The sequence below is a fragment of the Platichthys flesus genome, chromosome 13 (genome assembly GCF_949316205.1).
Source record: "Platichthys flesus chromosome 13, fPlaFle2.1, whole genome shotgun sequence".
NCBI lineage: Eukaryota > Metazoa > Chordata > Actinopteri > Pleuronectiformes > Pleuronectidae > Platichthys > Platichthys flesus.
The window spans coordinates 16,377,137-16,399,400 of NC_084957.1; the positions used below are offsets into that span (position 1 = coordinate 16,377,137).

At 42.8% G+C, this 22,264-nt stretch overlaps 1 protein-coding gene across 2 annotated transcripts in view; it reads right to left on the reverse strand.

Annotated features, from left to right (window-relative positions):
- The window catches only part of il1rapl1a (interleukin 1 receptor accessory protein-like 1a), a 158,835-nt gene that overhangs the window by 81,289 nt on the left and 55,282 nt on the right, over nt 1-22,264 (reverse strand). For both annotated transcript variants that reach the window (XM_062401893.1, XM_062401892.1), the window contains exons 3-5: nt 10,252-10,537; nt 3,788-3,974; nt 1,991-2,144 (exon numbers count right to left, since the gene is read on the reverse strand). In XM_062401893.1, the coding sequence (XP_062257877.1) occupies nt 1,991-2,144; nt 3,788-3,974; nt 10,252-10,537 (627 nt within the window). The remainder of the gene's footprint in view (nt 1-1,990; nt 2,145-3,787; nt 3,975-10,251; nt 10,538-22,264) is intronic.

Here is a 22,264-nt window from a genome sequence, read left to right on the forward strand (position 1 = left end):
AATCAAATTTATAAATATCTTATTTCTTTTCTTCTTGCTCACTGCCTCACTCTTATTCACATGGTTCACTTTACCCTTAAACTTGCCATTTTCATTTACACATCATGTTCCTGCTCTTGTTGTTCACTCACTATATTCATACCTCACACTGTATACAAACAACATGGACGTCTCATATCGGAAGAAAAAGGCACTCGACCTGCGCTTCTTCATTTTTCCCGCTTTGTACGTTTTCATACATTTTTTCTATCGTCTCTTCCCTCCTCTGTGTTTCATTAATGTTGACTGCGGATATTTATATCCCAATAAAGGTTTTATGGGAAATCATTAGAGAACAATGAGGTCATGCTGACAGGCCGACAGAAGCACACTTACACCGTTTGGTCAACCTGGTAACTTGCAAAACATAAAAATGTGCAATCACACTGAGTAAATTCAAAATCTAAATAACAATAATACGAATTTACTTTGTCTTTGCTCAAAGAACTAGAACAGTAAGTCAACTCCAGAGCCACTTTACTCCAGACTCACTCAGCTAACCATATCTGATGGAGTAAAGTTGAGGCCAAAGTGACTTTTGCTGCTGGAATAAATATTCAACCGTGAGTTGTCTGACTGAAAAAGTATAATTTATTAGTTCTGTGAGCAACCCGAATTCTATCAATGTCATAACAGCTTATAAACCAAAATATGAGAAATAAGACAAAGGAAGTTGTGCTTCTTTTGACCCTTCAAACTGCATAGAACCAACATTTGCTTAAAGAACCTACAGCAGGTAGTCCCTCAAATGCTACATGGTTATATGTCGCTCATGCATGTACCAAGGGATTTCCAGTTTCCTGTAAGATTGACGTAAGACAATCTAGTGTCTCTCCTTCCTACCTGCCTCACACTTGTTGAGGCTGAGGATGAAATTCTTGTCCATCAATCACAGGACCCACCAGTCTCAAAGCCGAATCTCCGGGATGGCATTTTAGTCCTATCCAAAACAAAGACCTGAGATACCTACCATTTACTAAGCTGTGTAAAGCATTTCCCATATGAAGGCTCTAATTGGGTGGCCCTAACTTGATTTTAGCATCTCATAAAGATTCATTATCAAAATGATGCAATGAATGCACCAAAGAGCAATAATGAGAACATAATGTTTATTCAATAGTGGTGGTAGCAATAATATTGTCCAAACTTGAGGTCAAACAATGCTACAGTTAATTCGCGTCACTGAGCAGAATACAGGCACAGTTTCAGACTTTAACTTCACGTTGACTTTATACAATGTGACCCCAGTGGACACAGTAAAAACGGAATCATCAAACAGATGTTGACACTGGAATATGAGGCTGGAACAATCGTAACTGGCCTGAGAGCAGGGGAAAGGAGAGAGGGGATAAAAACAACAACTGTATTTGACCTTTTCATCAGCCATAATAGAGCAGTTGACCCTGCAGAACACTCACACTATTAAAGAACACATGAATGCATTTATTTATTGCTCAACTTGCAGCCGCGCGAGGCAAAGAGACAGAGACAGCGAGCGGGCAGAGTCACTGTGCTGTTAATCTCCTGACCTTGGTCCTGGCTCCTCAGCGCTCCGTGTGAAGGGGTTCAGCCTATAGCCTTAAATATTTCAACACCGCTTGGTTGGCGCGAAATTGCTGAGTTAGAAGAAGGGGACGGATGCCAGGCCACAGCATTCTTCTTGCCCCAGCAATTAACTCAGCAGCAGGACATTGGTGCAGTGCTCAGTGGTGTGTGTGTGTGTGTGTGTGTGTGTGATCTACTTCTCTGTTTTAAATTGATACATCTGCTATTGTGCTCAATCTTCAGAGTATAATTTTCTATACACACATACAAACGCAAACTTTATTACCTCCGCAAAGGAAGTTATGTTTTCACCCCTGTCCATTTGTTTGTCTGTAAGCAAATGCACTCAACCGAGGGCCAGTGTGGTTTTAATATATTTTTTTTAACTTTAAATGTGGAAACTTACCAGTTACTGTGAGTTCAGTGGTCCTCCTGACCACAAAACCACCAAACTGGATTTCGCAGGTATAATTCCCAATGTCGTCTTCCTTCACGTCCTGGAAGGTCAGAATGTCTCTCTTCTGGATGATGCTGGCTCGCCACTGCTTGGGCCGGCACTCCTGTGCATCGGAGAAAAAACGGATAAGTCAAACAAAACATCAACCCCTGTCACTGAGCATTAAGAGGGTGGATGAAGTGGTAGGGATGCATGGCTTTGCACGCTGACATAAAACCTCCATACAGTAAAATGATAAGGCCGAGCCATTATCCTACTTATCAGATCAAGATTTATTGCACTGAACTGAATATTCTCCATTCAATACTCTTGTACAGCCACAGAGGACAGAGATTGTTATTATTATACAGTGGTCTCTGCAGGCAAAATACGTGTGTCTATGCAGCGGCTGTGTGTGTGTGTGTGTGTGTGTGTGTGTGTGTGTGTGTGTGTGTGTGTGTGTGTGTGTGTGTGTGTGTGTGTGTGTGTGTGTGTGTGTGTGTGTGTTAGTACATGTGTGTGCAGGCACAGTGTGTGACTCCACAACAGGATCCTCTCTCCAGCCCCTCGGTGCTCCGGTAGGGGACAAGGATGGCTCGGCAGATTCCATTCCACCGTTGCCCCTGGCAAACTTTGAATTCAATCACTGCAGCTCCCCAGTCTTCCAAATAACTCTGGGTTCCAGCACTCCCAGTCATTACCCTGGCCATAATTGAATTCCGGAAAAACCTAGAGGTCAGGCCAGGCCAGCTAATCTACTGCTGATCTGCCTGTGATTAGTCTGGCCTGAGCCCTTCTCGGGATGCACTCTGTTGTCCGCAGGCCGTGCATGACCCAGGAAAAGACAAGGACCCAGGTGAGGGGGGAGGAGGTGCACTCTGAATAAAGATCAGGGACTGGGAGCGTTTGGAGGACATCCACTCATTCTGCAGGGCAGAGAGTGGTGTCGCACAATATTCTCTTCACACGGGTTTCCAATGAAAGAGGTCTCTGTGTTTGCCCTCTGTCCTTATTCCGTTCAGATGACTTTCAGGGTGGTGCACTGCAAACATGCATGTAATTCTCTGTTATAATTCGCATCAATACATAAGCTGCTTTCAGACATGCAACAAAAATCCACAAGGAAATGTATGTGTGAATGCAGATGTCCAGACTTTTCTCCAGCCAGTCCCCTAGTATAAAGTCCACAGAATATCCGAAGGAGCCAATGTGAAAAAAAACTGAAACAGACATCAGGATCAAAAAGTGGAGCCCCACACGTAGAGAACCCTAATGTAGATGGTTTCAAGGGCTAACGCCGTTGTCGATTTACACAATCAAACATGCGATCTCCGTAGCAGAATGATTACGTGACATCCTGCCTCTGCACCACCCCTCAGCTAAACACTCAGTTGTGAACGTTTCTAAACAAAGGTTCTCCTGCTGCGTTGTTCATGTGTGATAATAAAACCTCTGGAGAAAGTTTGCACCCAGTTCTGCGGATGTTCTCCGGAATTCATGTCCCTATAGAGTAATCTGTCTGAGGGATCTGGAACCATGTTTCCAACAAGGCTTTTTAACATTAACAGCCAAGAATTTTGATGAAAACAAACCAATGAACCAGTGTAGGAGTATTTCTCTGTGGTATCATCACAGAGATGGTTGCGCTCCTTATTACTTTTCCCCAAAACACTGCAAATATATTGAGCATTAGACAAACAGAAAAACCTGAGGGAACTGTTCGGAATGAGATAAAACCACATCTGAACAAACATCTACGGTACCCACCTTGTACCAGATGATGTCCGGCTCTTTTCCAGGTTCAACGTAGTCGTCTATGTCGGGACACAGGATGTCTTTACTCTTGCTGAGCTCAGCCTTCTCGCTTCTTCTCATGTCGGAGTTGTAGCACAGGTTTGTTTCATTTTCCGCCACGGTCAGAGACATGGACACCTTCATGCAGTACGTTGAGTTCCTGTGGGCAGAGAACAACCACACGTCACACATCTCGATACTGGGAGAAACCGGTGAGGACGCTTCCTTGTCGCATGCCATAGCTGTTAAGTACTGATGTTACATCATAGGAAAGAAGACAGAGAAAATGACTCTTAATCAAGTTCATTTTCATAAATAAAAAATACTGTTACATGCTCAAGGAGGTGGAGTTTTGTGTTATTCCCTGAGACACCCTTTCAGTTAGTTTTATCCTTCCACGTCTCTCCTCTGTCTCCCTCCTCCTCCCATGTTTTGTGGGGTTAGTAATAACGACGTGTTCAGCAGCTTTACCGAGTCAATGACTCACGCTCACGACCATTATTGGATTTATGGGGGGGGAGTCGGTCGGGTCTGCGAATGCTAATCAGAGGAGAGACAAATGCTGGGAGGGCCTCGTGACGTGAGGCAAAAGGCAAAGCTGCTTGGTCATCACAAGGAGTCGGTCCCCGCCGCACATCCCCCGCGCTCTCCCCCGGCCACCACAGCAGCACACCTCACCCCTGATGCACACGAGCTGACAGAGGTGAGGGATCTCTCTCTCTTTCTGTCTCTTTTATCAATGTTGACGTGAGCATCATCATTAACCACCATCAGCCTCCATCATTCCAGCCCCTGTCACCGCTGACACCACCACGTCCCGCTGCACCCAAGGCCCCAAAAGTGACTTTGACAAGGTGTTCCCTGAAAAGCTCCCACCCTGCATGGCCAAAGCTATGAGGACAGCCACGCAACCTCTGCTGGTCTAACAGGCTCCACACTTCTATAGCTGCTCACATGGGGCCTGATCGGGTCTCACTTCCCAACTCTCTGTGCAAATAATCAGGTGCGTCTTTTCTGTTTACAAAGACCAAATGATGTTGTTCTAACCGGAATTCATGTTTGTGTGTGTGTGTGTGTGTGTGTGTGTGTATGTGTGTGTGTGTGTTCGTGGTAGAGATTACGAGAGTTGGAGAGCGAGAGGAATCGGCAGGGACTGAATCATTTTAAGCGTGTAGCCATGAAGACTGAAATGACCAATTACAGAAAAGTATCAATCATGTGTTGATTAGCGTTGATTTTGTGGATCGCTACAAACACATCAATGTAAAAAATATGGTTGTTCATCGGGAGACTGTAGAGGGTCAGAGGAGATCAGCTGGGTGGGTGGTGTGGCGCGGTCTGACACAAACTCAACGATGTCCACTTGTGATCGGATCACTCAGGACGGATGTCAATACCCGATGTGAACAGGGTCATTGATGTCCTGGCTCGAAGTGGCTGTTCCACATCATCCCACAGTTCCGTCTTCTACGGCACTGAGGTCAGGGCTCTGTGCAGGTTACATTCTTCTTTGTCAAACCATTTCCTTATGGATCCCAATGAGTCCAGGGGGACATTGTAAGGGTGGACAATAAAAGGGGTCATCTTCAAACCTGAAGCACGCGTACAGCTTCCATTAATAGACAGTGAGCGGCCTCGTGCAAACCCAGACATATAGACCCACACTAAGAGCCCCCTGTATCTTTATAATGACAGTCAGCCTGCCCGCTGCCTGCAAGGTCCAGCCCTGGCTGTGTTCTGACTCGGCCGGTCCCTGGGTTTGCTCGAATGCCGGGCTGTACTTTCAACCATATGGGCTTTCATTTCATTTCATTACATTTACGGCTCACCATATACTCCCATTCACTGTAAATGACAGGGCTTCATATGATCTACTCAGGTTATGGACACAATAAGGGAGTCAGCCTCTCTCATGTAAACACCTCTGACCCCCCCCCCCCAAGGCCATAAAACACAGATGTAGACACAAACACGTATGCACACACACAAACACACACACACACACACACACACACACACACACACGTGGGAGAAAAATGTGGCAACGTGCATCTGTGGAAGACGGTGTAAAGATAGCAACGAGAGGAGCAGAAGGAGAGCAGCAACAGAAAAAAAAAAGATGCTGTATACTTTGGCTACATAGAGGATGACTAAAAGGGCATCTGGAAAAATGCTGTAGGAAGCAAAAGTAAGATGCAAGATATTGCAACGGAGCCGTGCCCTCTCTGTGCTGACATCCAACATTATCGACGCCATGCCTCCTATCTGGAGGGAACAGAGTGGGAAGATGCTGGGAGCTCACAAAGTACACTTGAACAGTATATTTGTTTAAAGAAAAGACATACCCATCCAAGTGCACTCAAATACAAATGTGGATAAATATATGCACATGGAGGTGAATTCCCACGGCAGCCCCCAACGCGCTGGTTGACACAACGGGGGAGATGATCAGAAATGACCTATCTCAGTGCAGCACCTGAGCCGTTACAGTCCCCAGGGAGCCCATAGGAGACATCTCTAATAGTTAAATATTCACAGCGGGCGCCCTGTGGCATTGTGGGAAGGTGTCAGTGGCGCTGCTTGATTGATGGACAGCCGGGGGTCGATGCACAGTCCTGCGGTGTCTTTCACGTCTGTCACATTCTATTTGAGTGTGGCTGGAAATTAGCGGCGGATATTAGTCTGCGGCTCACGTCAGCTGTAATTCTCCACACATTGTTATTCCACGTGTTGGATAATGTAATCAAGGGGAGGAAATACACACGGTGTCACCCCACTGCAGAACACAGAGTTATTACTGTAAAATAATTTATCTGCCTTAATATGCAAAGGGTCTGTTGCAGTGTGTGTGAGTGTGTGTGTGTGTGTGTGTGTGTGTGTGTGTGTGTGTGTGTGTAAGAGAGAGGAAGGGTTTTCAGGATGTTGACTTTCTCTCCTTCAGCACAGTTGATTTTTAAGTGAAGCGATCACTTTGTCTTTAAACTACCGACTATCAGCTTTAATTTGAGTTTGCTTACATCGAGATTGGCTTTAAGTGAGATCCGATAAAATCACTGAAGAAAAAACTCTCCATCACTTCTAAACGATCGTTGTCATCATCAACACCACATTTCCGGTGTGTATGTGTTTTGCAGCATAAAACTGACGGAAGAAAACCAAAGGATCTGAATCTGATAAATCACAGTAATTGTGGTGTATAATATTCTTCTATGATGTAGCTTCGACATAATACATTTTTTAGGCAGGGCACAAGCTGCTGCTGCTCAGAATTGTGGATTTTTAAATGTCAACATTTAAAAATCCACAATTCTGAGCAGCAGCAGCTTAAGACGGTTAAAATGGCTGCAGCATTTTATTTCTTAAGGTTTATCTAATGATTTTCAAGATTTTAACATAATTTTTGCTGAGCATTTAACAGAATAACATGACATGAGCTGGAGCTAGTTGTCTTGTCTGCCACGTCTTGGCAGAAGGACATGTAACACTATAGGTGATCATTTTTTGATCAGAGTGGTGGAGGTCATTGAAGCCACTTAATAAGGTCTCACGTTTTACAGAGAAATAACATTTGTGAAATATCAAACATACTGGAAAGAGTCTTCCCATAAAAAAACAGCCCACAGGTTATCTGTGCAAACAACTTGTTACGACCCATATTAACGTTTTATTGTCAGGTGACCTCTAGCGACTGCAGTCATTACGACACAGTAAATGTAAGCCAAGGAGAGAGTGAGTGACGTGGCGCGAAGGAGGATTACCGTGACGTCACTGGATTTTGCCCCAGGAAACCACTGTTTGTTTCCTTTTCAAAAGTCTTTGACGTTTTCCTTTGTCCGTGTGCTCTCTACCAGGTCACCTGTTTGTTGTTGTAACCATGAAAAAAGGGGAAAAATCCCCACAAACCCAGAAGCTCCCGTTACAGGATTTATTTGCCGTGGTGACGTTTCCGACACTAGGCTCTTCCTCGCCTGCGGGATTTTCTCCTTTTCTTTAAAACGCTCTGTGATATTTTGCTAATCCCGTTGAAAATCTTCTGGATGTGCATGTTTTTCTCAGTTTTATTGTTGTAACCATGACAACAAACTCTTACCTTAAGCAACTTCCGATTCCAACCCAAACCCCGATCTTTCAAATGAGTCAACTAAGTCATTTTGCACTGAAATCTAAACAAATGGGCCGGATCAATAAAGCTTAACCACATATTCCTTTTTATAACCATGACTACAACGGTCTGTTAAACCTGGTAGTGCCTGGCGCCATTTCAGGAGATGCTCTTTTGGGTCATATCAGAGTTTTGGGACATGTATCACCTTGCATCAGTGATAAGATTATTGTAACTATAAAGTTTTTGGGGGACTTTTAAATCCACTGAGCTGTAGTTTATTAAGCAAATCAAAAATCAAACTGAACAAATACACCAAACCCTTTAATAAAGCAAAATCTTATATATACATTTGGTTTTTAGTTTTTCAATGTTTGTCCAATCCACAGTAGTATCATTAGGGAGTGTTATAATATTAGGAGTAATTAAGATGTCTGGATGAAGGAACGTCTGCCGCATCCTCTGCGTGAAATCAGACTGCGGCCAAAAGAAGACAAAGCCACATTTCCCTTCTCTTGGCCTGCAGGGAGTTTTCGGGGGGGGAAGGGTTTGGGTCATACGTGCTAAACTGTGTGACTCAAAAGCTTACTCCCGAAACAAAAAGAGAATTTATTCCAGCACAGAGGCAAATCTCTTGCAGTGTTCTGATTAGGGTATCTGAGAAGCCTGAAATCCCCCCAAGCTCAACACGAGCCGGCTGAGAAACGCAGAGCGAGGGGCCACTTTTTACAGCTGTAGAGCTGTGCAGAATTACAGCACGCTCGGAATCACAAACAGGCGAGCGGGGCCAAGGATGTGTGAGAAAGAAAGAAAAAAAAAAAAATCACAAATAATCAAAGAGCAGATGAATTTATAGACGGACGACATTATGAAGTACTTGTGCCACATTAGTCCTGCGGGGTTCATTATGGATTGTCGTGGTAGGGGGTGTCACCGCGCACGTGCACTCCCCTCTGGCACATTCAACGTAAACCCAGCAAGTATCCGTGAGTCTCCGAGAGGCCTTTAACTGCGTTTATTAAAAAAAAAGCTCTGAAACGAAGAGCTGCAACCAGCCGTTTATTGAGGGATGTTCTTTGTTGTAAAGGTTAATAAGATAGTGCCACATAATTATGCATCTTGTATTAGAGAGTCGATAAAGAGTGTGCGCACCAGAGGGTGTTCTAGTTTGTATTACTTGAGTTTATATTCGGTTGTCTCTGCCGCGTCTACATTACCCTTCACATTAGGTATATTTATATGGAGCCTAATATTGTCATTGTAATCAGTTTAAAAGCCCCAGCAGAATGGAACTGTGCCTTATGAAAACCTCAGTCTGAATAAAACAGGCGTAATTTGGCTTTGAATTTCCCATGATAGCAGAAAGGTTGTTTAATCCTTTTCACAAAACAATAAAAAACATGAAGAATCAAAATGATTAAATCGGATTATTTTCTGGCTGCGTCATTTCTAGTCATTCCCTGTTTCTTGACATGAATGCATTAGGACGTACATGTCTCAATTCATAAGATAAGATATCTATTGAGAAACATAAATGATAAATCCATCACTTTTGTGCATGTCGCAGTGTTGCAGTGTATTGTTTGTCTTTGTACAATAGAAGTGGTATTATTATTATTATGGGGGGAGCGTGGCTAGGGGATAGAGCGGGTGTTCTGCAACAAGAAGGTTGCCGGTTCGAATCCCACTCTTTCCCATCTGCATGCCTAAGTGTACTTGGCAAGGTACTGAACCCCTAAAATGGCCCCTCATGAATGCTGAGTGTTCTAAAAAAAAAAAAATGAAAGTCACTTTGGACAAAAGCGTCAGCTAAATGACATGTAATGTAATTATTAAACCCAGTAACTAGAAAGGTACTCAGTAGAGCACCATCACTGCCAAAGTCAAACAGTCCCTGTAACTTGAATCAAGCTCAAAGATATCAGTTTCCTAAATTAAGTTTTTTATCACCTAGAGCTATGAAACACTTCCTGGGACAATGGGTTCTTTCCTGACCCATAGCTCATCTTTTTTACCAAGGTTGGTGGAAATCTGTTCCATTGTTTTTGTGTAAACTTACTTACAAACAAATGGAAACGTCACCTCCTTGGCAAATGAAAAAAAAGAGAATGAAATGATTTAACCTGATTATATTCTTACTTCATATCCTATATCTTGACGTGATTGAATAAGGACGCAAATTTCTCTTCATTCAGTTTGTGTGCAAATTCAATGGTTCTCCACTGTGTTAATTAGGCACCGTTAGAAGTCGAGGTAGGTATTTGAACTTTCAGGGGGGTAAACGTTAAATCAATTAAACTAGATAACCGATTTCTATTCCCTTGCTACCTCTTACCGTAAGACACAGGAGTACAGTCCGACATCCTGGACGTCAGCAGGTCTGAACCAGATGGCGTCCTCCTCCTTGCTCATGCGCGAGCCGTCGAAGGAGATGGGCTCCTCGAAGTCGCTGTGGCCGAGGCCGGAGCTGCGGTACCACATGAGGCTGAGGCCCACACTCTGCGCCTGGCTGTAGTTGGCCCGGATGTAACCGTAGAACAGGGCGCACTTTAGCCGCACGGGCTCGCCCTGCAGCACCCGGTACTTCAGGTAGTCCACTGACCAGTCGGTACAGCCATCCGCTACAGAGAAACAGAGAGAGAGACACATTGAACAACACATTACAAAAGAGTGTGAGGGGAAAAAACTAAATACTGAAAGTAATAAAATATGAAAGATTGCATATTGTATTGGGTTCAATGTGCAAACACCAAGAAATATTATATTTCTGGCAAAACACTACTTTACAAAAACATATCAGAGGGATGAAGATTACCAGCTCATAAACCACCCACAATAATGCTCCTCTTATTTATTAGAAAACAATAACTTTATTAGTTATGAGACACCAAGCGCTCTACAGCATCGTGGAGGTAGAATATTGCACGGAGATGCCGAGCATGGAGAATAATGTATCAATTCCTCAGTATAACGTGAGCTTTATTGTGTGTGAGCTTGTGAAGGATTGCAGTTTTTACCCCTCCTGCTATCTCGGCACTGCTCACGCATTCAGGACGAGTGTGCCACCTTTGCCTCTGCGGAGACGGCTCAGACAATCTCCCCGCAATATCCAAACACGCAACCATTTGCGAATGAACTGTAAAATATCTCCATAAATGATGTCGGGCTCCTCCAAGTGCAGAGTTTGCACCGTAGCACCACTGCCCAAGGAGTGCAGGGGTAGTTCATTAACTGGGTGCACGCCTGGAGCTCTTCGAACATGGCGCGTCGCTTGTCTAACAGATCTATCGACAGATATTTTTCCCGAGGCCCTTTTTGTCGTCCATAGCAGACAGGCTAGCTCATCCATTTTTTACATTCTCTGCTGACCGGACAGAGATTGGCCTACATGTCCATCTAGGTTAGTGTGCATACTGAAGTGGAGGTAGAGTCGCTAGTTCTAGAGATAAAATCACAAGATCGCACATGTAACACACAGGAAAACTGGATCGTCCTGCCTTATTCATGAGATGCAATGATACTTCAGATACTATAAATAAATAGCAGCGGAGATGAAATAAGGCAAAGTGGTTGCGAGGATATTTTGACAAAAATAAAAGACACTGACGCAGGCCCTATGCTCGCTCGTCTGCTCTGGTTTGAGCGAGCAGATCTCTCTCGATCCACGAGCTACCAGAAGTTAACCCATGGCCAGCTATCAGTCATTGACTAATTAACTAGCACTTGTTTGTCCAGCAGGTGAATATTAGAGAGCGGGTGCATGTGGAACCACAGTGCTTGAGAGAGAGAGAGAGAAGTGGTGATGGTGTGGTGAGATAAAGTAATAAGAGCCCTGCTGCGTGCCAGTCTGTGAGTGATACTGAGCCTCTTGGGGACAGCTATGCTTGTAATTAATACTCTTAATTACCTGGGAAATAATGTGTGTGTGTGTGTGTGTGTGTGTGTGTGTGTGTGTGTGTGTGTGTGTAAATGTGTGTGTGTTAGCATGAGTGTGCGTTCCCTTTACGAATGGCTCTCTGCCTAATTACGTCTGTTAATTACTGGTAGGCTAATCCACAAATGTGTGTGTGTGTGCGAGCTTACATACGAATGCGAGAGTCACATTAAGTGTGTGCACGGATGTGAGTGTGTGTGTAATGTGTGAAACGCTGTCTAATTATCACTCCTTATAATGAGAGCAGAGCCCTCTATAGAAGCAAAGAGGACACATATGCTTTTCACATGTAGTCTTCACAACTTAAAACGTGATTAAACAAATGTGAAGCATCTTACTGATGAAAACCATTAGCAGTCTAAATACTGCAGTATAGATACAGATACAATATATAGCATATTTTACATTTCAGGAATATCACCTTAAAACTAAGAAAAAAAAACACTGTTTGTCATAATTTTTTCCCAAACAGTTAATTTCTCTTGTTTTGTGTATTTATCCTTTTTGAACGACCCTGGTTTCTGAAGTACATCTTTCCATTTGCTCCGATGACGATTCAGAAAATCTGTATGAAAGGCTTTTAAGCCTGGAATTGGCTAAGAGATGAATCGGGATGACAAATCAAAAAACAAAATTCGTAAAAGGAAAAAGGAAAAAAAGGTAAAAGTCTGTGTTTATTTGAGTGAAGGAACTATGCGCCCATAAACCATTGCTATTTTAGCCTCTTCTTGTATGTAACCTTGTTGTAGTGATTTTTATTTCATCTGTAAAAAAAAAGTTAGGAAGAAGAATTCATGGTCGTATTGCAACGCTGAACAAACTGATCGTAGCTGAAATTATTTTTGCACTTGTAACAGATATTTCTGTGTTAACAGCGAGCTTCACCAATCAGAGACGTGACTATAACACCTGAGTATTAGGGGTTGTGTCATATTCCTCCTTGACATCCTCAATACAACTTAAAACGTTTTTTCTTAATGCACAGTTGATATCATAACGACTTGTGGCCTCTACAGCAGCAAATACTATTGTTTCCCAATCTCATAGTTTGTGTCAACTCTACCTTGGATGGTAAAAACATTATGGCTGGTAATCAAAAACCTCTCACTCAGGAAGTGAATCGGGTTTTACTTCCAGAACTGCGCTGTTGAGCTCCTGAGGACAAACACAAATCTACGGACTAATACTCGCTCTCTAACGTAAGAGAGAATCTCCATTGAAGGCAGCAGGTAACTCCTTTGCTCTCTCTGCATATCAATCTGCTAATCAGCAGGGACAGCGGAGGCTGCATTCAGCCTTTTCTTTATTCACCCTCTTCACCTCCTAATGGATATGACCTCTGCCTCTCTCCCTCACCCACTCCATTTGCAGCCGCTCTGTCACAACAAAAAGTATTTATTCTAATGAGCCGGTATCCTGATTCACAATGAAAAAACATTACATTCAACGGGAGTCTGAGCTCCTCTGAAAAATTAGCCCACGGGTCGTCTGGGCACGCAGTTGGTCCCGACCTTGTTCGCTGACCTCTAGTGGTCGGAGTAATGATGACGGAGGCAAACGGGGTGCAAATTTTGTTCTTAAAGAGCGACGACTGTTCCATAACTTTTCTAAGCACCTTGACCATCCTCTCCCGAAAGGTCTTCTGCAAGGATAGAGACAAATGAACTATAAGGTGGTGTGAGGCGCCCCTCATTTGCTTTCACAGTGCAGTCTGGACGATGCGTGCTGTCGGAGTACCAAACTCTGCATGCACAAGGGTACACACATGTCACCACACACAACAAGGAGGCTAACTCCTAACAGACCTCCCAATGGGAGTTACATAATACAGTTGCCCTGAGGGAAACCGTATTTACATCTGAAACTCAAAAAATGTTTTATCAACTCAATTAGACGCTGACATTTGCCTCATCCCCACGCTGGGCCGGAAAATCAATGATTCCCCCAGCTGGAGGAATACTGCAGTGCCCACCTCACACTCCATCTCTGCTGACAACACATTCTCACACACACACACACACACACACACACACACACACACACACACACACACACACACACACACACACACACACACACACACACACACACACACACACACACACACACACACACACACACACACACACACACACAGGATCTCCTTCCTTTACTCCCTCGCTGCACCTCTGGGACATCACACCTTTGTAGCGGTTTTGTTCAACCACTCTAAGACAAGTCCATAATGTAAAGGATGTGTCCCTATGGACACATTCCCTCATGGCATGTCACACTGGCCTCTGCTCCACTGGATCGTACTGTAGCACCGCAGTTTTACTGACCACTGCTACTCTGATGTCCCAACACTGCTACATCACGCAACATGAAGAGGTCTGGCTGGTGCAAGGAAGTAGCCAAGAGGGAATGTCAAGCTGCGGATTATGTGTGAGTGTGTTTGAGTGTGTGTGTGTGCGTGTGAGCGCGTCTCACAGGAACCTTATCATTATCTGTATCGAGGCAGACCTGTCCGTTCCAGTGTGACACTAACCCAAGTCAATAAATACAGACCCCTGAGCAAGAATAAATTTATCCGCATTCATGCATAAACACTCTTAGAGTCGTATAAAAAAAACTAATAAACACCCTTGCAGCACTCTCTCACACTCACACTCACACACAGAGGCCTCCTGCTTTCTTTTTGTCCTATAATCAATTCCCATTATCCTTTCACTACCGCATATTACTCCAGTGAGCCTTGGTCTCCTACTCCCATGTCTCTCACTCTCACACGAACCCTCTCATATCACTCTCAGTCGTCGGCGTCTCCCCTCTCATCAGTACCTGCTCTCCTAATGAAGTGTAATTATTAGATGTTGGGTGGGCGGCAGGGTTCTCACAGGCCATGGAGACTTTCAAGGATCTGTATGTGGATAAGGACTCTTGAATAACTTTGCCTCTCTCCTTCACTTCTTTCCTCCTTAACTTGCACCCACTACCTCCATCTTTATCTCCCTGTCCAGGCGACTTGATCCCTCTAACCACCTTCCTCATCTTAACAACCGTATTATTCACCATTCTGTAGAATTTACTTTCATATGGAATACACATTTACCGCACAGAAAAAAGATCTGGATTAAATTCCACCTATATATTCTGAGGTAAGGCTAAGTATGCACTATAGATCTTCATGACGCTCTGGCCTTAACAGTGCAGGTACTGGGGCTCCCTGCAGTAAGATAGCCCTGATATAAGATAACAAAAAAACACCATCTTTGATATTTTGGCAAAGAACAAAAGATTCACAAGATTATGACCATGGGCTCTAAACACACTTGCCACATACCCTACCATCACAACGTCATGCAGACTTAATCCAATCTATACCATTACATGATCTAATCTACTAAGGTATAAAACATTCCAACTACTTTCAAAGTCATATTTAGTCCAAAAGTTTAAGAAATCTTCACTGGAGATCACTGGCTTTATCTTTTTCACCTCCGCTGTTCCACCGTGTCCCTGTCTGATTCCTGAGCCTTTCTTCCACGCTTGTTGGCCGAGAGAGGTAAATGTGGAAAGCACCAAACCTCCTGTGTAACTTTGAATGGTGTTTGCATCCACCTGTCTCTCCTGTACATGCAGCTTCAATGTGCACCTAAAAACCCTGACTGCAAACACAGACATTTTTTGAAAAAAGATAAAATGAAGCAAACAAGGACAAGAAGACTCTGCGATAAAAGAAATGTTGATGCATATGAAGCATGCGATGTAAACATGATCTCCAGAGCAAACACTTATGAGGAGACTGTATCACTCCGTGTATCAGCGTAGTAATAGTGAGGAGTGTCAGGTTATAATTAGAATGTCACACAGTACAGCGCATATCTCCGCAGAGACCCGACGGTCCCCTTAAATTCAGTCAAGCAGCACCAAATTTCACACACTCATAGATATCAGTCCCCTGAATGTTTTTCTTTAAACAACATCCATGAATCAGTCACTGGGAAAAAGTTTAAAAAATACCTATTTGGTCAAAAAAAGTAAAAATAAAGTCCTGGATCTGCCCCCTGATTCTGCTACATACCAAACCTCAATAGGTCCTTCCACCAAGATCTGTTAAGATCCGTTAAATTCAATCCACTAATGACATCTATGCTCAGTCTGAACTAACACAATAGTTACAGTTTCTACTAAAAAGTAGAAATTATAATTTTCATTCCAAACCAGGGCAAACACACTATGATATGAAATGTATTGGGCAATAATAGAGAAACCTCCTCGTAGTGCATAAAACACTACGAGGATTAGTGTTTTATGCTGACATTTGACAAAGGCAACATGATACTTCTGTGCAACCCTTTAAGACTGTTTATTAAACTTTACTGAACACACTGTAAATATTTTACTTTGGTACAACTGTGAGTCAGTGCAATTGTGTTTGCATTTAATACTCCCTTTAATACTCTTGCTCTTTTCCTTTCCCGTCGTCTCCTGGTCTTTGGACCTACTCTAAGTGACTTATCGCTCTTTCTAATCTCCCCCTCTGTGCTGTGCCACTCAATATTTTGGTCGCGACATCATTCTCTTTCACCGACAGTTCACCATTCTTCATTTATATGCAAATGTGGACCAATACAGATAATTTCCCTCTAAAGACAGTGGCGAACTACCTTTGCTGTCTACTCAAGAAACAGAGTTAAACTGGGAGCGGTTCTCTAATTTGTATAAATCGACGTTCCACTTTGTCTTTCTCTCACAGTCACGACTGTATAACCGATGGAGGAATAAAGACGTGGATTCTAACTTTAAGTAAATGATTTCTTTAATAACCAGTAGCAACCGATGATTGTTTTGTCCTTAGCAACAGATCTTTCCTCTAGTAAGACAATCAAAACCAAAATCCTGCTTTCTGTTTCTTATTGTAAACATAAGCTGGGGCCATGTGTACATAGACTGCTGCCTATTTGTATTTAATATGAAAATATATTCATTGGAATATTTAAAAGAGTCTGTCCCACGTCACGGTACCGGGAGATGTTACAGGGGAAGTCGCCCGCTGATTACCTGATGTTTCAGCAGCTGCCGCTGTGACATGCAGCCCAGGGAGCAAATTAAGGCATTTAAAATCCTTTGGCAGCAAATTGCTAAAATGTGTGTAAAAATGATATTTCTGTCGAAGTCATAATCCACTCCAATGTGAAAACAGAACAACTTTTTCCACTTTGACTTCCCTGAGGATATCCCACAAATAAACGCCCATTAATCCGCCTTGAATGAGAGAACAGATGCTCTGAAGTTGCCTTAGAGTGATAATGTTCCAATATGGTCTTCAGTCTCAAAGTAGTAACTACATGCATGGGCACACTGCAGACACAAGCTTTTGAATGGTGGTTATGGTCACAGCCCAACTACTTACTCCATGGCAACATTTTACTTCCTGTTTTAATCCCCTTAAACGCCACAAATTAAAGTAACTGCAGTTCCAAACATTTAGAGCATTTTTATTCCCCAAACAGAAATAAGACAAATTAACCAAATGAGATGGGAAGGGAGCTTTAACATAAATTTGACCTTTGACTATAAGTGGCCACTTTCGCGCTGATAATGTGCCAGTAAAATGATTGTGCAAGTTTTCAAATTGTCACATAACCTCAACCTTTTGGAAATGTGTTGATTCCACTCGGTGCTGATTTACCAGCACTAGAAGGTAATTAAGTTCCAGACTGGGCCTTCTGCTTGAGACAACTAATCTTTCACTTAACCAGTGAAAGAGGCTGTTTTCTGGGTTTATCCCCATTGTCAAATTTCTAATATTGTTTATTAAATGATTTTAAAGTAAGGACAAAATGACTTTTTGCATTAATAAATGTATGCTAATGTACTTGTAATGATTTCTGTAATAGCTTTATTTGAATGTCTAATTTCATGTCCACTTCTTGTCTGATATTTATTTATATATTTAGATTTTAATTTTCTCTTGGCTCTATGGCAGTGAAGCGGAAAACTATGACAAACATATTTCGAAAACAATGAATTGCTATCACCTCAATTAATGTTTGTTCAATGTATATATTAAGAGCATTTGGGCAAACTATACCCTGAACAAAACCTGTGTGAGTCTGTGTGGGTGTGTACCCACATTAGTACGATATACTCATCCCATCCTATTGTGGGTTAATTAAATAAACGCCTCCACTTCTCTACATCTTGATTTACTATTATTATTTTTCCAACCTGAAATTATTTCTGGTGCGCATGCTGTAAATTGAGCTATAATGTGCAACAGGGTTACATGAAACTGTTGAACCTCCACCTGAGCACCACAGAGGGGGATACAGGAACAACAGGGAAATGAAGTAAATCTAATTTCTGGCCGTGGATGTGGAAATTTACATACATATTGGCAGAGTAATTTAAAAGGCAAGATGAAGCTTTGAGAGATAAACCAGGAACAATACCTAAAACTGAAGCAAATCTCTGCCAATAAGATTTAAATGAAGGTGTTCGGATGGGAACTGCAGGCAAATGTATTTGTGGCTACAATAAATACAAAAAGTTAAAAAAAACATAAGTCTACTAAGTAGAGGAGGATCAAACGCACTTTAAAGTTTTCCTGTGGTTTCACATGGAAACCAGGGTGGGTTAGTTGCCCTTGACCAAGTTCAGTAAAGCTGAACAGATCCTTTTAATAACTCTCCAATTGACTTCAAATTAACCAGAACCCGTTATAGAACAGAAATTTCCCCTGTTGTGTGAGAAAGGGTGTCACCGAGACATTAGCTTTTTGACTCTCTCTCTCTCTCTCTCTCTCTCTCTCTCTCTCTCTCTCTCTCTCTCTCTCTCCCTCCCTCCCTCCCTCCCTCCCTCTCCCTCTCTCTCTCTCTATGTCTCTCTCTCTCTCCCTCTATCCCTCTCTCTCTCTCTCTCTCTCTCTATCCCTCTCCCTCCCTTTATTCCTTTCTCTTCACGATAAAGGGCTCTTTTTAAGAAGAACAGAAAGCTTGTCAGGAATTGGCCAGCTGGAGAAAGTCATTTGAGGCCACAAATTGATGCGCTCAGGGTTCTCAATAGTATCTCTCCAATAGTGCGAGCGGGATGGTGGGAGATGTGCTGGCCGGGACATTGTTCCTCATAAATGGCTCTTTATTTCATAGGCGAAGTTGGGGAAATGAGCGCCGGCGTTCACGGCTGCTGCCGGACAGCGGAGGACGGCCATGCGTTAAATGGAACACTAAGAAACAGGAGCCCCTAATATCTTAACAATGACAAAGTCTCCCGCTCACCTTCATCTTGTGCAGTTTTACTGGCAATTGGAACACATGCAAATAAAGTCCCCATAAGTTGTAAAGTCAAGACTGTGTGTGGACGTCATCCATCATGCTGACGGGGCGTGGGCAAGCTTCATGGACATGAATCTATACGCAGGCTGAGCCGGGAAGCCTGAACCGTGACTGGGGAGAAAGGCTTGAAAGAGGAGACGCGTTTCAAATCACGAATCTCAAATGCAGAGTCGGCGTGCACATATGTTTTTCTGCGGGGGAAACTCTGTGTCTATATGCAGGTGTCAGTCCGCCGTGTCGTATTTAAATGCCAGTAATTTCTCCTCTATCCGCCTGCGTGTGTGTGTGTGTGTGTGTGTGTGTGTGTACGTGCGTGCTCTCCAGCGTGCAGATGTGATCCATGAGACTCAGGCTGAGCTGTCACTCCGCTAATCTCCCCCAGTAGAAATACAGCTTGGAAAATGTCATCCCAACATTCCGAATTGTGTTTACACTCGCTGCAGGTTCCATCGCTCCTAATTTGACAAGTCATTATCACCCATGCTCCTCTCCCTCTTCCCTCTTGTGGCCTGAGAGACAAAAATAAAGGAGAGGAGGAAAGATGAGGGAGGAAAACAAGGCCATGAAATCCCACTCGCAGAAGCACAATTGTGCTCTCGATAATAAGGTAATCCAAACACCTAGGCTAGAATCTGAAGGATTATTGTTATTATAATTTTTTTTTTTTACTTCTCTCCAGTCTTTCAAAAAAGTCGTTCCCTAAGGTGTGCTTATGTTTATGAAATATGAAAAACTTGACAGAGCCCTCAAGGTGGAGTTTTTTTCTGGTGAAAAAATACAAGGCCTCTCACACACCAGGGCTGACGGTGAAGTCAGCAGTGACAAAGACAGGAGTCATGAGAAAACTGTGCACTCAAAGGTGGTTTCTGCCATTTTAGGTAGTTCTAACCACAATGATATAAATTGAAGTGTTCATTTTCCCAGCTGATTTGGTTTTAATAAACAGGGTCAAACGTCCTGATTGACAGCTGTGACTGACAAATCTGTGCTAGTCTCTTGTGCACAAAATGGCGGCACCCGTATATGAAATCTTTAAGCTTGATTTTTGCACAACTGGAGAAAGTGGAGACGCAATGTCCATTTTACTCGTTGTCAATGGTTTGGGCAAAATTACAATTTGGCTTGGATTTGTGGAAAGAACATGATTTTAGTTCAAACCCCACTCTCTCCCATCTGCATGCCGAAGTGTCCTTGGCAAGATACTGAACCCCTAGATGGCCCCTCATGAATGTTGAGTGTACTAATTGTAAGTCGCTTTGGACAAAAGCGTCAGCCAAATGACATGTAATGTAATGTAATGTAATGTAATATATGATTGTTTACATGTATCACTATGGCCTTGTTAGGATGATGATGCACAATATTCTGTTGCAATCCAATAGTGGTGGTTTCACTTGATTGGTTATGTTGAAAATGACTCAGTGACGGTAATGACAAAAGAAATCTTCCCATTCCGGAAAAAAGAAATTCCAGAAACTCAGTATTTTCCTCAAAACTTTAGTGGACCATTGCATTATGTAGCCTCGGGGCTCGTGAACGAGTATTTCTCATGACCTCTATTACTCGGCGTACGACTTACAGCCTGCGGGAAACTCCAAAACGTCAAATCAAACTGCGTAAGAGAACACACAGAAGAATTGGGGTCGTAGATAGACGCTACACCACCACTAATGGTTCTGGTTGACTGCGACAGTCCCTGTAGATTGGTCCAGTGATTCAGATTTGTACTGTTTCCAGAGGAGCTATCAATGGTGAACAGTAATGGATGTAATACTTCTGAGGCAGACAACCTAATACAATATTTATGGTTATATGCATTGGCCTCATACTGCTGTCAGATCTACTGATATGTTACTTTGGTCATCAATGTGCATTTTTCATTATTTATCATGTTTCATAATACATAGGGATGATTTATTCATCTAAGACATTAAGCATCTCAGTGATAGGCTTTGTACATTCTGTTTATCACCATAGAAACCCTTTATGTTTCATGTTTAGGCATTAAATGCTTATTTCTTAATTTAATCTGTTTGATCAGAGAATATGTTTGTATGATCATCTACTGGATAAATCCGGACACAAGGGGAAACAATTAACTTTTTTGAATCTATATTTTATTTTTCCTTTTGAAAACCGTTTGGTTTGTCTCCTCATTCTCTGTCTGAAACAAATGGATCCATGAATAAAAGAAAATGTCAGCCTTGGAAAAAAATGACCATGGTCGAATAAGAACTGTGACGTTAAACCAAGGTGATAGCAGGAGAATTGTCAGGGAGAGAGATGGTGGGAGAGCGGAGGAAGCAATGACCCGTCCATCCATCTAGTCAGTAAAGAGACGTCTCCAGTGAGAGCTGGCACTCAGGGCCAGAAGAGTTAATAACACAGTGCCCCCAGGCCAAGAGCAGGGCACCGTGCCCCTCATCATCACCACACACACACACGCACACCGCACACGGCAAAGACACACACACACACAAACACACACACACACACATACACACAGTCGTTTTTTATCGACACAGCTACAAACTGCCATGATGGATAAAAAACATGTGTGGTCTGTCATCGCCTGATGATGATTATTGATTGATAACACATAAGGCACTACTTTAACAATTCCAGCACATGATCTAAAGCACATGCTTCAAATGCAGTTAGGCCGTGTCCAAATCTATAGCTGGTTAAAGGTTGACAGGCCAGGTAAGTGGTTGAAAAGGATTGGGCTCAGTTTCTTATTTAATCATGCTTGTGTTTTGAGCGTAACATGTAATGCACTATTCAAAGTGAAATCTACCACTCCCTTAGACAGCTAGGTGCGCTTGCTGTGGATTCCATTATGATGGCAGATTTCCCAGGTAGTGAGATATGTAATGTGGGCAAGGAATCCATCTGTGTGTGTAACAAGTGACGTAATTGCAGGTTTTGCGCTCACCTAAGAAAGCGCATATCATTATTTTGATAACTTAAAAGAAGGGGGACCTCAGTAAGGTGCGTACCTTCAAAAGGCCCAACAATATATATTAGGGGTTAGAGTTAATATTCCACAGCCATAAATTTGAATGTCACTAACATTTCTGGTTTGTGTCTTCAAC